Source organism: Schistocerca americana, chromosome 3 (genome assembly GCF_021461395.2).
Source record: "Schistocerca americana isolate TAMUIC-IGC-003095 chromosome 3, iqSchAmer2.1, whole genome shotgun sequence".
Lineage (NCBI taxonomy): Eukaryota > Metazoa > Arthropoda > Insecta > Orthoptera > Acrididae > Schistocerca > Schistocerca americana.
In genome coordinates this window covers 136697442-136712848 of record NC_060121.1, presented here as the reverse complement: position 1 = coordinate 136712848, position 15407 = coordinate 136697442, and the positions used below count along the sequence as shown (strand labels likewise).

At 37.7% G+C, this 15407-nt stretch overlaps 1 protein-coding gene across 1 annotated transcript in view; it reads right to left on the bottom strand.

The window, feature by feature from the left end:
- The window catches only part of LOC124605926 (probable chitinase 10), a 195436-nt gene that overhangs the window by 60723 nt on the left and 119306 nt on the right, over positions 1-15407 (bottom strand). Inside the window, exons 23-27 of the mRNA XM_047137883.1 lie at positions 11400-11535; positions 11170-11312; positions 6518-6703; positions 4666-4791; positions 3812-3959 (exon numbers count right to left, since the gene is read on the bottom strand). Coding sequence (XP_046993839.1) covers positions 3812-3959; positions 4666-4791; positions 6518-6703; positions 11170-11312; positions 11400-11535 — 739 coding nt within the window. The remainder of the gene's footprint in view (positions 1-3811; positions 3960-4665; positions 4792-6517; positions 6704-11169; positions 11313-11399; positions 11536-15407) is intronic.

The window sequence follows — 15407 nt, the reverse complement described above, 5'->3', positions numbered from 1 at the left end:
GGCATGGGTCATGAACTAACAGGGTTGATAGAAGATATCAAAGAAACAACCATCAAAAATGTTCTCAGGTATGGTTCAAAACTGAAGAAAATACATCTAAGTTCATAAAAATAAGGATATTGAGAGAAATTTCTGGTATATGACTCATATTGTGCTATTTTAGTTCTTCATTATAAGTTGCTGCATTGAGAATTTTTATACTTTGATATTTATCCTAACAGTGCACCAATTGGAGTCCTGACACTGCAAAAGATAGTCAGCGTATCACTGTTTTTGGGAGACTGTGGCTATGAAAATATCCTCTTCATCTTCCTAACTGTGTATGTGAGGCAGAAACATCAGAGGGCAGTTGTCTGGACACACCTGCATTTACGAGGGTGTGCTAAAAGGCAATGTCTCTGAATTTTTTATATGAAAACCCTTAAAGTGTTAAAAAAAGAAATGTTATTAACATTCCACATCTTTATTCTTCATGTCTCCATATTTGCAGCCTCTGCTGCTAGAAATCTCTGAATTGTAGCCTGTAACATGACAGTGTATAATGTAGCTATGTTGGTATGTGAGAAACAGCATGCTGTAATAGAGTTATGAATTTGAAGAGTTCATCCACACATGAAGTGCTCTCTCCTTCAGCATGATAATGCCAGACCACACATGATATACTGTGACTTCTGCAGCAATCTGATGTCTTGGGTTCACTGTCATTGTTCATGCTCCATACAGGCCCTACTTGGCCCCATCAGATTTTCATCTGTTTCCAGAACTTAAAGAACTCCTTCAAGGACTTCAGTTTATTAGGGATGAAGTGATGCAAGCAGAAGTGATGTTGTGGCTCCATCAAGTTAAAATAGTCTACAGTGATGGTATGAACAAACTGGTCTCTAGACACAGGTTTCTAGACCAAATATATGGTCTCTTACTGGGAGAAATGTCTTCATCACTAGGGTGACTATATTGAGAAATAAATATGTAGACATGAAAAATAAAGATGTAGAATTTTAATAATGTTTGTTTTATTTAAAAAGCTTTAAGATTTTTTCACATAAAAAAACTGAAGGCATTATTTTCCAGCACATCCTTGTACTTTAGGTCATACACAAAAATGTGGTAGATCCATGATTCATGTTGGATTCTCTGTGAATTTGCTTGCTTGAACTCACAAATTTAGTGCTTGATATGTTGTTTCTCTGCTTTGGCTGTGATGGTGTGTAGGAATTATCAGCCAGGCACAACATCAGAAAACCTAAGAAGATACATTTTCGAACTGTTGTCAATGGACCTTTTTGTGCCCTAATACTAGATATGTCTGCTCCAGGAATGATTTGCTGGTATATAATGGCTATTCCTCATATATTTACTTAATGAACAAACTGACAAATGCTACAAGCTAAATACCCAGCAAAGTTTCTAATCGGTCCACAAAAAAGAAAAACAATTGTGAAGTTCTGGTATTTATGCCCACAATTTCTATCAGATATTTTTTGATATGAGGCATGCACTAAAAATATAAATGTTCAGATGAGTATTAAATATGCTTGCCTCCTTCATATTACTTTATTCTGATTTTATTCTCCATTCTCTCTTTACTTACATCACATACGGCATGGACCTTATAACCATGTGCCTGCTCTACAAGCCTCTTCCAGTTCTTTCTGCTGAGTCTGTTGGTTGTGTTTTTGATACTGAGGTTCAGCCTAGCTGTCATCATGGATGTTGTCTCAGCACCTACATTCCTCTTCTTCTCATTCCAGCTATTATTCTAGACAATGCTACAACAGGTAGCCTTTTCTCTGACATTCTTGCTGTATGACTATCCCAGCTCAACCTCCTCTTCTTTAGCCCTTCAATGACATTGCAATGTTTGTACAACTCCCATATTTATATTTTTTATCCTCTATTCCTTGTTGTCTTCACTGATAACACATGCAAAAAATTTCTTAATATTTTCCTTTCATATATTAATAATTTTTCTTCCTCTTTCTTTCTATGTGTTAAAGCTTCACATCCACATAATATTACTGGTAAGACAGCTAAATTTTAGAGTTAGTACTGAGTGATATTTTCTAAGATACTGATATAAACTGTGAAGTGTTTTGTTAGCTGATTCTATATGGGCATCTATTTCCATATTCATTTTGCTGTCTTGTCCGCCCCTGGTAGCTGAGTGGTCAGCTTGACAGAATGTCAATCCTAAGGGGCCTGGTTCGACTCCTGTCTGGGTCGGAGATTTTCTCTGCTCAGGGACTGGGTGTTGTGTTGTGCTAATCATCATCATATCATCCCCATCGATGCACAAGTCACCAAAGTGGCGTCAAATTGAAAGACTTGCACCAGGCGAACGGTCTACCTGACGGAAGGTCCTAGTCACATGACATTTTTTTATTTTGCTGTCTTTACTAAAAAGACTGCCTTCATCTGTTTGGTGAACTGCTTTGAAAGTGAATCCATTAAGTGATAGGTCCACTACTTCAGATATTCTTACTCATGTTCAGTAAATTCTGTCCTGTTCCTGAAACATATGTTGAGTATTCTGACCAGTCACTGTTTTACATGAATGAATTGATAACCTTCTGCACAGTCCCAAATGTGATGACCAGGAGTCTTGATTTTTGTGGTGCCCTACCACTAGGAAAGTTACCCTCACCACAGCTTGACAAGCCTTTCGTGTACATATTAGTTTTGGTTTGCCCCAAGTATTTTATTATCCCAGTACCCTTATATCTGGAGAGCAATCCCTTATCCGTCACCTGGGCAATGCCCAATGGAGGGATGGGGACTAGCAACCCATCTCTATCAGCCATCTAATTAACACAAATAAGACACTCAATAACCTCCATCACTTTTTACTGTGAAGCCAAGTATTTACCTTTCTCTAACCACAAAATCAGCACTAAATGCCAGAGAACTTAACAAATCCTACTGTTTCACCTTCCATCAATTTTATTCCAGGGGCTTTTCTGTCTCTTTACAACCTATGAGACCCCATCATTATCCTATCACATCACAATTAGTACAGATTGTTTCCATGTTTTACTTCATTATAATGTAGTACAACATAATAAGAATTTTTTTTTCTCTCAGCTGTAAATGGTTAACATTATGACAATAATGTTTATTGAAGAATGTATTTTTGGTTTTATTTAATTTGATATGACCATTGTCATTTTTTTTCTGACGCTTTTGTTTCACTATCCAAAACCAAATAAGGTCATTCCTTCACCTCTGCAGTCATAAAATATACATTCCTGTTATTGTACACAGTAGTCCATTTTCTACATACAATTTCATAATTTCATGTCATATTTGTTCAAACAGGTTAGGATATGAGCTTCCTTTACCTAAGACTCCATTTTCTCTGCCAGTCACAAGTGGCTACCTTGACCTAATGGCTCTGCTTGATTATGTTCCCTTTGATTTCATTACCACAGATAAGGAGCTTGGAGGACTTGCTTGGTAAGTTTATATTTTTTTCTATCCAGTTTACCTGTTTTTTATGTGTTTTGAAGTTTATATTTTTTCCTATCCAGTTTTACCTGTTTTTTTATGTGTTTTGGTTCAGGAGTAAGTATCACTGAAATTTATCTGAATAACTCCAGATAATCATACCAAGGCACAACACTGACTGACAATTTGCTGTCGAAAGCCTTTACTGTCCTAACGAATAATGTGACTGGGAAAAAATCTACAGATGCAATAAACAGTTATTCTACCTGATACTTTCACATCTTAATAATTTATCCTGTGAATGTGAATGTTAAATAAGATCAATGACTTAATGTAAATTAACTTCTGTTGGTTACTTTGTGCATACCTCCATCTCCTCCTGGTGGTGCTGCCAATACTGTGCGAATTGTATTTAGAAGAGGATGTGTACCACCACCACATCGGTTGCGGAAATCATCTAGGTCAAGGGCCCATATCATTCCACCACCAAGGCCCATTTTCCTTATGTATTCACTCTACAAAAACAGCAGTAATTGTTATAAGAATATTAAATAGACCAAAATTAAGATAGTTTAACTCTAAACATCCCTTACAATATGAAAATTATGTTATAGTTTGTAAACTTCTTGTGACCAGCATAACCAGTATTATTTGGTACCAATCACACTCAGTTTATTGATGATTCAGACTGGTCCATGTGAAATGGATACTAACACATATACAACAGTAAATCAAAATAAATTACATTCAAGAAGATATGAAGCAATATTCAAATAAGTATCAATATATGAAAATTATAAATAAGTAACTGAGCTTTTTCAACCAGACATATGTTGTAACTGATTTAAAAATATGGAATAATGATGAGAGTTGTGAAAGAAGGACAGTGACAGGCAGAAGAAGTTACACAAACTTCAATATGTGATAAAGTTAAGATAGCAGGCAGAAACAACCATGAGTCAAATAACAATAAAGCTAATCATGTAATTAGATGTAAGTAACTTACTCCAGGGCAGGTGCAAGAACTGGTGTGATTTATTTATCAAGAGACCTAAGAGTGGATGTAATAATAAGGCAATTATGATCAGGGGCAATAGAGAGGAAAACAAAATTTAACATACAACAAATAACGTGTTTAACTAAGCAAAGCAGTCATATTTTTGAACTGTACAAAGGAAACGAGGGGTAATGGAGACTACGTAAGAAATGCAATAATCATACCTTTTGTTGAATCATTGCAACATCATCAAAACTGACCCACTGATTGCCTTTGAATGCATATGGTCCCATCCTTCGCTCTGGGTCCTGCACAACTGTCCATCCTTTGTTCTTAATTCTGTCGCAAATCTGAAACATGATAAGAACAGCCATTGTACACAGCATTTTCTTCCTAGAAAAGACCATGCTTCATATGGATGATAGACATGAATGTCTAGCAAAATTTTATCATATGAATTAGTGTAGAAAGTATGCTCAACTTTGATTTTAAAATAAAAAATGTATGTCTCATAGTGACAGCAACCAAGAACTGATGTGATGATGAGATTGTGTTTCAGCCACATGACATGATGATGATTGTTTAAAAGGTCATGCAGTGATCAGCTTTGCAAATATATACACAGTCCTTTACTACTGATACCTAGTACCAGTGGCAGCTGGTTATGTGCTACAGTAGTCTGTAAATATTGCACTAAAATTATGCTGTTTCTCTTCAAATGTAAGCCATAAATTACACTAAAATTACACCATTTATTTTTGAATGCAAGCAAGAAACTGCACTAAAATTATTCCATTTTTCTTCGAATGAATGCTGGTATGAAAATAAAATGGATGAAAACATGTCTTGTAGTGCTCTCTCCACGATAAATACAAACCAGTGTGGAGTACTGAAATTATGCTCAGCTGTGATACGAACAATTCAGAGATGGAACACAGCTGTCTGCTTTCAACTGCGCATGCTCTGATATTTCATCATCACTTCTGGCACTAAGATTGGTATGTTGTTCACAGCACCAGATAAGTTTTTTATTTGAAAGAATGTTTAATGTATTGTGCAAGTGTAGAGTATGAGGGACTTTTGAGGAGCAGTTGACCTAGCGGCACCTTGGCCAACTAGCCAAGTCCACTGACTGGCAATTTGTCAACCTGTGATGAATTCCCCCTGTTATCGTCATAGTTTTTTAATTTTATTTTGTTCCTTGCAATGTTAAACTATTAATTATGAAATTTGAATCTATTTAAACAATTCAATTTATGTATGTAAAATTAATATATTCAACAATGTAAGAAAAAACTGATTGCTACTTACTCTAAAGATGACACATTATTTTTCAGGTAGATGCAGTTAAAAGACAGTTACACATAAGCTTTTGGCCACAGCCTTCATCAGAAGAAGAATGAGAAACACACACCACTCATTCACACAAGCAAGCACACCTCATGCACACATGATCGCCAACTCTGGCAGATCAGACCAGAATGCATTCTGGTCCAAGCTTCAGGAGTAGGCGATCATGTATGTGAGGTGTGATTGCTTGTGAAAATGAATGGTGTGTGTTTCTCTTTCTTTTTCTGATGAAGGCTGTTGCCAAAGGCTTATGTGTAAGCGTCTTTTAATTGTGCCTGTCTCTAACTTAAAGTGTCATCTTTATGGTCAGTAACAACCTATCTCTTCCTACATTGTTGATATTCCAGCCAGGAGTTTCCATTGTTTTATTGATTTATGATTACTAACCTTCTGAATAAAAACTCTATAGGCCACCACATTGTAGCATATTGGTAACATTCTGCATGAGCCACCACTGCCGAAAACAATACAAAAGTATGAAATAATGAAATTTAAATGAGGGTGAAGCACATACAACTAAATTAGCATAAACTGTGTGTTCTTCAGAGAAGTGTGACACCACCAAGGCATCCAGTCATAAATATAAAATTTATTTATGCAGTGAAAACTCTAGAACAGGCAGACAACAGCTGATGTGAATGGTATAAAATTATTAGTATTTTAAGTTTATTAGGGTTTTAAAGTAAGCAGAAGTGACTGAAATTCCATACAGAACTCATCTGTTACCTCATAATAGGCCAGAAAACCAGCAGCCCTTGTGAATTCTCCAGCCTGGCCTGGTCCAGTTGATCGAGCATTTAGACCATTAGTAGAAGCTTTCTCCAGTTGGAAAGACTGGCCATACAAAGGCATACCCATGACGATTTTGCGCCTGGGTGCTCCTTCTGATATCCAGTAATTAATGGAGAAGTTCTGAAATGATGAAGACTCTTTAGAGATATACTATAGAATTTTCAGAAACTTGGGATGACATTTTATTATTTCTCTGTAACCAATATGTGAGTGTAAAATGGTAGCCACAATCTGCCCAGAAAATTAAATGGCTTCTTCATTTTGATGCAGTGCTATCAGCTTCCACCCACAGCTTTGACTACTGTTCCAATTCTAGCACGATTTTATGCATTCATGCCTCAACCACAGTACAGGCCAGAGCACAACATAAATGCATTCTGTACGCAGTAAAATGATACAAATATTTCTGGTAAATTAGTTTCCTCCTAGTTAGTATTCAGCAAAGACAGATCACATCTTGCACACAGCTTTCTTGTAGATCATACTTCATGGAAAATGTGTCCTATTTTTTCTTATGACATTCCTATAGTGTTGGCTACTTCACAAATCTTTAATTTACAATTGCCCAAAGTGATACAATGCATTTTCTTGATTTTTTTTAATCTGTGGTTGCAGAATTGGGATATCTTTCTCATCTTCAAGAGACTTAGGAAACCATTTGAATTTAGCTGTTTACATCTTAAAATATGCAACATGGCTAGTTTCAAAAGCTGTACAGATACAACTATTTTTAAGATCACAGTGATACTTGATTTACATCATATTGCAACATGTTCCTACACAATAAAAGCCAAATTTCATTGTTATCATGACATCTCTGTGCCAGGCTGCCAACTTTATCCACATAGTTACAAAAGTACAACATACACTTTCACTTATCTGCTATTTGTACAGCCATCTTCAGGCAAACGTATGATTCTTCATTTGATGTGTAGAAAGCTTTGAATTTCAAGCAGTATGCAGTATCTGACAAAAAAAGTTAAGCACCCAGAAGGAGAGGAGTAACCAAAATAAAACTTCATGGGTTGAGAGAGTACGTGATGTTATTTCCGTGATTACAAAATCAAATAAAATTTACAAAGAACACAGACATGTTCTATTGGGGACAGATCTGCGGATATTGTTAGCTGCAGGAAAATCTCAATATCACACAGACAGTTTAGAGACATATGTGCTTTTTGTTGATAATCATTGTCCTGTTGAAAAATGACACCATGATACTGTCACACAAGAAGCAACACATGAGGACACAGGATGTGCATGACTAACTGCTGTGTTATCAGAGTATCTTAAATTGCTGCCAACCATGTAGCCTGGAGTCATAGCCAATGGAACCCACACCATCACAGCAAGAGTAACACTGCTGTGCCTCTCCAGAACATTGGAAGAATGGGACCTCTTCCCAGGTTGCACCTATACTCAACTGATGATGGTCATCTGGGGTAGTGCAGAACCACAATTCACTACTGAACACAACGTGATGCTGCTTATCAGCAGCCACAGCTCTGCAGCCATGACACAACACAAGTTTGGTAGCAGTTTTAACAGCAGCCTATGTTTGGGGTGGTAAGACACTAAACTGGCTGCTGTCAGTCTCCAGTCAATGGTGCAGAGTACCACAGAGTGTTACAGTGAATCCAATACTTGTTCTCAGATGGAAGGAGCAGATGTGAAGTGGCTACGATGTGCTTGGTGCACAATACAGTGATCCTCCCTTGTGGTGCTCAGACGTGGTTGACCAAAACTTCGATGGCGAGTATGCATGGCTTCATGTTCCCATGGATTCCAACATCAGGCCACTGTCGCAGCTGAATGCCCCACAAATCTAGATATTGCATGATTTGGCCATTATTAATATGGGAGAAATACCACAAAACTCTTACAATAGATTTTTATCCTCTTATCAGATCATGAAAAGTGGCAGAAAAAAATGTGATTTACATTCTGCCACTCTTCTGCAGGGGTGTCAGGGATGTATCTGTTTGAAGTTGTAGGAGGAGGATACTGACAAGCAGTTTCTCCCAGATCCACACAAAGCACGACTGTGGAGCTCTCTTAACAAGCGAAAATCTGTTTCACTCACTGATAAAGGCTCATAAAACATCAGGACAGTCACAAATGTGGAAGCAATTAATTGTGGCACACAATGAATAACTGTGCTGAAGGATGTGTAAAAGGCATCGTACGAGTAAGTAATGGGACTGCTCGAGTGGGATCAAAAAGTCACCATAGTTGTGTATGTGCTACGATTGCTGAAAATTGTGATCACACAGCTGAAGAGAGGCACACAACTGTGCCTGCGCATTCTGGTGAGTATGGAAAATATGTAACAGGCAGAGAAGATTAGGGCACATGTCAAGTGATGAAAGGAATAGGTCTGTATTCGTGTAAAAATTGCTTCATAACGTGCTAGTTCACCATTTCACTATAACTGCACAGTGTCACTCAGTATAGTGAGAGGTTTGTTAAGTGCATTCCAGTGACATCTGTCCATCAGTGTGCCACACAATTATAATGTACTAAACATTGAGATGGAAGCCAACAGCAGCAGGCCAGGATGGTATACACTGAAGTGACAAAAGTCTTGTGATACCTCCTAACATTATGTTGGACCTCCTTTTGTCCCATGTAGTGCAGCAACTAGACGTGGCATGGACTCAACAACTTATTCAAATTCCCCTGCAGAAATAGTGAGCTAAGTCACCTCTCTAGCCATCCACAATTGCAAAAGTGTTGCTGGTGCAAAATTTTCTGTACAAACTGACTTCTCGATTCTGTCCCATAAATGTTCAATCTGATTCATTTCAGGCTATCTAGGTTGCCAAATCATTTGCTTGAATTGCCCAAAATGTTCTTCAAACCAAATATGAACAACTGTGGCCTGGTGAATGGTGCCTTATCATCCATGGAAATTCCATTGTTTTTTAGGAACAATAAGTTCACGAATGTCCGCCCCCGGTAGCTGAGTGGTCAGCGCGACAGAATGTCAATCCTAAGGGTCCGGGTTCTATTCCCGGTTGGGTTGGAGATTTGCTCCACTCAGGGACTGGGTGTTGTGTTGTCCTGATCATCATCATTTCATTCCCATCAACGTGCAAATCGCCGAAGTGGCATCAAATCGAAAGACTTGCACCCGGCGAACGGTCTACTCGACGGGAGGCCCTAGTCACACGACATTTATTAGTTCACGAATGGCTGAAAATGATCTCAAAGCAGCTGAACATAATCATTTCTAATCAATGATCAGTTCAATTGGACTAGAGGTCCCAGTCCATTCCATATAAATGCAGCTGACATTGTTATGGAGCCACCAACCACTTGCACAGTGCCTTGTTGACAACCTGGGTCCATGGCTTCGTGGGGTCTGCACCACACCCGAACCCCACCCATTAGCTCTTACCAACTGAAATTGGGACTCACCTGACCAGGCCATGGTTCTCCAGTCATCTAGGGTTCAATTGATATGGTCACGAGCCCAAGAGAGGTGCTGCGGGTGATGTTGTCCTGTTAGCAAAGGCACTCGCGTCGGTCAATTGCTGCCATAGCCCATTAAGGCCAGATTTTCCCACACTGTCCTAATGGATACATTCATTGTACAATTCACATTGATTTCTGCATTTATTTCACACAGTATTGCTTGTCTGTTAGCACTGACAACTATGTGCAAACAATGTTGCTCTTGGTCGTTGAGTGAAGGATGTTGGGCACTGTGTTGCCTGTGGTGAGTGGTAATGTCTGAAATGTGGCATTCTCAGCACACTCTTGACACTACAGATCATGGAATATTAAATTCCATAATGATTTCTGAAATGGAATGTCCTACGCATCAAGCTACAACTACCATTCCATGTTCAAAGTATGTCAATTCCTGTAGTGCGGCCATAATCACATCAGAAACCCATTCACATGAATCACATGAGTATAAATGACAGATTTGTCAATGCACTCCCCTTTTATAACTTGTGTACATGATACTACTGCCATCTGTATATGCGCATATCACTGTCCCATAACTTTTGTTACCTCAGTGTATATTTCTGGATTTCCTGTTTTCATGAGCATTCATCCTTAATAATTAGGCTATCTAGGTATGCATCTAGGCCTGACTCAAATGCAGGTGTGAGTCCTGATCTGACAGATTTGCCTTTGTCATTGCAGGTTTATTACTATGCAGGTTCAACATGTTTGAATGCATTGCACTGATATCATTCTGTGTCACTACATCTTTATTGATATCATCCCCATTGATTCATTTGCTTCATTTCAGTGCATTTAATTCATTTCTTGATGGTTAGTTGGTATAAATATGGTAATATAATTTCCTGTCATCACACAATACTGTTCTGAGTGCAGCTTTGTGTTGTTGTCCTAGCGCATTCATGATACATAAGTCTTGTTGTATTGTGTAAAAACAAAGAAAGTAAACTCTTTTGATGCTGATGCAGTCCACTGGTGTTCCATTGCCCATGTTAACAAAAGTAACAAGACTGTCTGTTAGCAATTGTCTAACATTACAAGTTTTCTCAAGTTTAAGAGCACTTCATAAGATACAGTACAGAGTGCAACTTATTTCTTTTGTTACTTACAGCATTAAAGAAGTAGAAATCGTCATCAGGATGGAAATAAAGAGGTGCTACATGTCCTGTTTTCTTGTCCCATTGGCCATGGAAATCATAAGTCATCACTGCTATCCAATCAAGATTCTCTGCCAGAGTTTTAACATCATAACCTGGATGACAACATAAAAAATGTAAGGTACATCTGAAAGCATACAAAAAAAACACACTGCAAATGAATGACATTTCTCTTCCTATACCTGCATCAATTACAGTTTTGCTTGGAGATACAGCTGAAGATAACAACAATCCCTTAGGCTCAAAGGCCTGCCTTAACTCTTTGACCAGTGCAGCAAATGATGATTTGTCTGAAGCTGGTCCCTTGGCACAATCAACCTGAAAACATAAACAAAATTAAAGAACTGTGTGGAACAAAATGCTCATTTCTTTGTATTTAAACATGAACAAAAAATTATTTCTTACATTAGTTACCAGTACTTTTAAAGAATATTTAAAAGTCATGGTATGCAAATATCACAGCATGGATGTTTGCCACTTGTTTTTATTCTTTCTGTATCAAAGCTGTGTTTATGTCTGTTGTATTTCTATAGTTACCAATGCAATATTAGGTTGCCATATTGTGTATCTGTCAATGGCTCAATGCTTCTACTATTCAGTGAGTTGTTCCCTGAACTCTTAAATTATTTATATTCTGGCTAAACTATAGTTATAATATGCCAACAGAGACAGGCAAAAGCTTATATATTAACTTTTGGAGCCAGAAGCTCATCCATCTGATGGAGGAGAGGGAAACAAAACCCAAAGTAGGTGAGAACACTACAGGACAAGACAAGAAACAAATCAACAGCTGATAATACAACAGTGTGCTGAGTTTCCATTCATTCTGTCCAGATATGTGTCCTTTGATTTGAGCATCTCTGATTAATCTTGTTTTTTTTCCCAAAAAAAGGTCCTAATTTTTTAGGAAACCTATTTGAGTGACTTTTATGCTTAGCAGATAAATACTTTTCTATAATCTGTACCTAGTTTCATTCTGAATGTAATTTTTCTTGTCAATCTTTCATTCATTCCTAATATCTAATCTATTTATTTGCATTTATTTCTTTGTTTGTCATGATATATAGGTCATGGAGTTCCTTGTCCTACACATGCTGCAAAAATAAGTTTTAATTTTAATTCCAATATAACAAATTGCTAGACAGCTTGCTAGCTCAAATCATTAAAGAGTTAATAGTCTTGATACCACCTGAAGGAGAATAAAAGAAGTCTTCAGAGAAAAGAGAAGCAGCTGTATAAATATCAAGAGGTTAGATAGAAAACCAGTACTAAGCAAAGAAGAGAAAGCTGAAAAGGAGTATATAGAGGGGCTACACCAGTGCAATGAACTTGCAGGCAATATTATAGAAAGAGCAGAGGACATAGAGGAAGATCAGACACCAGGTATTATATTGTGGGAAGAATTTGACAGAGCACTGAAACACCTAAGTCAAAACAAGGCCCCTCGAGTAGTTGACATGCTGTCTGAACTACTGATATCTTCGAGAGAGCCAGCTATGACAAAACTATTCCACCGGGTGAGCAAGATGTATGAGACAGGAGACATACCCTCAGACTTCAAAAACAATGTAATAAATCCAATTCCAAAGAAAGGAGGTGCAGACAGGTGTCAACATTTCCAAACCATCAGTCCAGTAAGTCATGGTTGCAAAGTACTGACACAGATTATTGACAGAAGAATGGAAAAACTGGTAGAAGCCTTGGGGAACGTCAGTTTGAGTTCTGGAGAAATACTGGAATATGCAAGGCAGGCCCGATGACTTATCTTAGAACATAGGTTAAAGAAAGACAAACATACACTTATAGCATTTGTAGATTCAGAGGAAGCTTTTAACAGTGTTGACTGGAATACACACTTTAAATTTCTGAAGATACCAGGGATAAAATGCAGGGAGAAAAAGGTTACTTCCAACTTGTACAGAAACCAGATAGCAGTTGTAAGAATCTAAAGGCATGAAAGGAAAGCAGTGTTTCAGGAGTGACACAGGATTGAAACCTATCTCCAATATTATTCAATCTGTATGTTGAGCAGTCTGTAAAGGAAACCAAAGAAAATTTTGAGGAAGAAGAAATAAAAATTTTGAGGTTTGTCAATGACGTAGTAATTCTGTCAGAGACAGTAAAGAACTTGGAAGAGCAGCTGAATGGAATTGCCAGTATCTTGAAAGGAAGATATAAATGAACATTAACAAAAGCACACAAGGATAATGGAATGTAGTTGAATTAACTTAGGCAGTGCCGAGGGAATTAGATTAGGAAACAATACACTAAAAACAGTATATGAGTTTTGCTATTCGGGCATTAAAATAACTGATGAGAGGATACAAAAGTATTTATCTGGAGTGTAGCCTTGTATGGAAGTGACATGGATGATAAACAGTTCAGACAAGAAGAGAACAGAAGATTTTGGTGTTACAGAAGAATGCTGAAGATTAAATGGGTAAATGTAAGTAATGAAGGGGTACTGAATATAACTGGTGAGGAAAGAAATTTGTAGCATAATTTGACTAAAAGAAGGGATCAAGATGGGATCAGTTCATTGTACACATTCTGAACCATCAAGGGATCAACAATTTAGTACTGAAGGAAAGTGTAGGGGGTAAAAATTGTAGAAGAAGACAAAGAGACGAATATAGTAAACAGGTTCAAAAGGATGTATGTCGCAGTAGTTAAGTAGACATGAAGGGGCATGCACAGGATAGAGTAGCTTGGAGAGCTGCATCAAACCAGACTTAGGAGTGAAGACTGCTACAACAACAATACAGAGTTTTTCAGATGGAATGGTCAACAACAAGTGATATGACAGGAATTCTCTTTTGAAGCAAAAGACATCACATGGACATATACCTAGTCTAAATGATTTCTGATATAGAACACATTTAATGTATATTTCTTTTTGGGCCCAACCACATTTACCCTAATCACTGTGTTGTTCATGGCAGTATAATTAATTGGCCACCAAGATTGCCAAACCTTATGCCATGAAGATGGTATCTATTCTTTCGGACATGTCCAAAAGAACAAATACCATCAGTGACCATGCAGCTCTCTTAGAATGAAATGATAATTAAATCAAGACCCTAAGCTGTCGACAGGCGTTGGTAAACATCAACGGGGACAGTTCAGAATGTGTGCTCCGACTGGGACTCGAGCCTGGGATCTCCTGCTTACATGGCAGACGCTCTATCCATCTGAGCCACAGAGGATAGTGTGACTGCAGGGATTTATCCCTTGCATGCTCCCCATGAGACCCACATTCCCAACTTAATGTCCATTACACTCATTACTCGCAGCAGACAATCTTACCAAGTCCCGTAAGAGTTCGGGAAATGTGTGTGCATCCAGCACAGAAGAATGAGGTCAATGGCCGGTTAGCCTTAACTATATGAAGATGGTATCTATTCTTTTGGACATTTGATTGTCATTTCATTATGCCATTAGATTTTTGTTTATGGGGTTGTAGTCTGAGATGTACAAGTAAAAGGTGAATACACAAAATTAACTTTTTGGACATTGCTGCCATCATTATGGAACATGCAGAGGCATTCAGACAAAAAACACATTTTCTCCTAAGAGTGCACAAATGCACTGAAGTTGATGGTGAGATATTCAAACATTCATTGTAAACTGTACGACAGCTATAATGTCATGTGTATGATAATGCTTAGAGGTGAATGGGCTAAACGCACATATTTTTAGTTAATGCTTCATAAAAAGAATAGTGTAATGTTTACTGCTGTTGTACATGAGTGAACCTCACAATGTACCAAAAAATACAGAAAATAAATGAGAATGTGTATTAAATGTGTTTTCCCTCAGAAACCATTCACAATACGGCATATGTCCATACGAAATTTTCTGCTTCAAATGACCCTTCCTATCACACCCCTAAATACTGACCATTCCTCCTGGAACACCCTGTATATGGGTCCAGAGCTGCATGACTTTCTTGATGCAAGTCATTTTCCTGGGTAGGCAGTTTTATTTTGAATAACCACTGTATTCCATGATTTAGCTATCAGCTATTTTCACCCCCTTGGGCCTTTTTAAGTTACTGGTGGTGAAAATGACACCAAAAATTACAGCAGCTTCAAGTTGAATATACACTAATGTTTGATCCAGGATGGAATAATGGCAATATAGTGAAAAGGATAGACTCTATTCACCATATATCTACATCTACATCTATA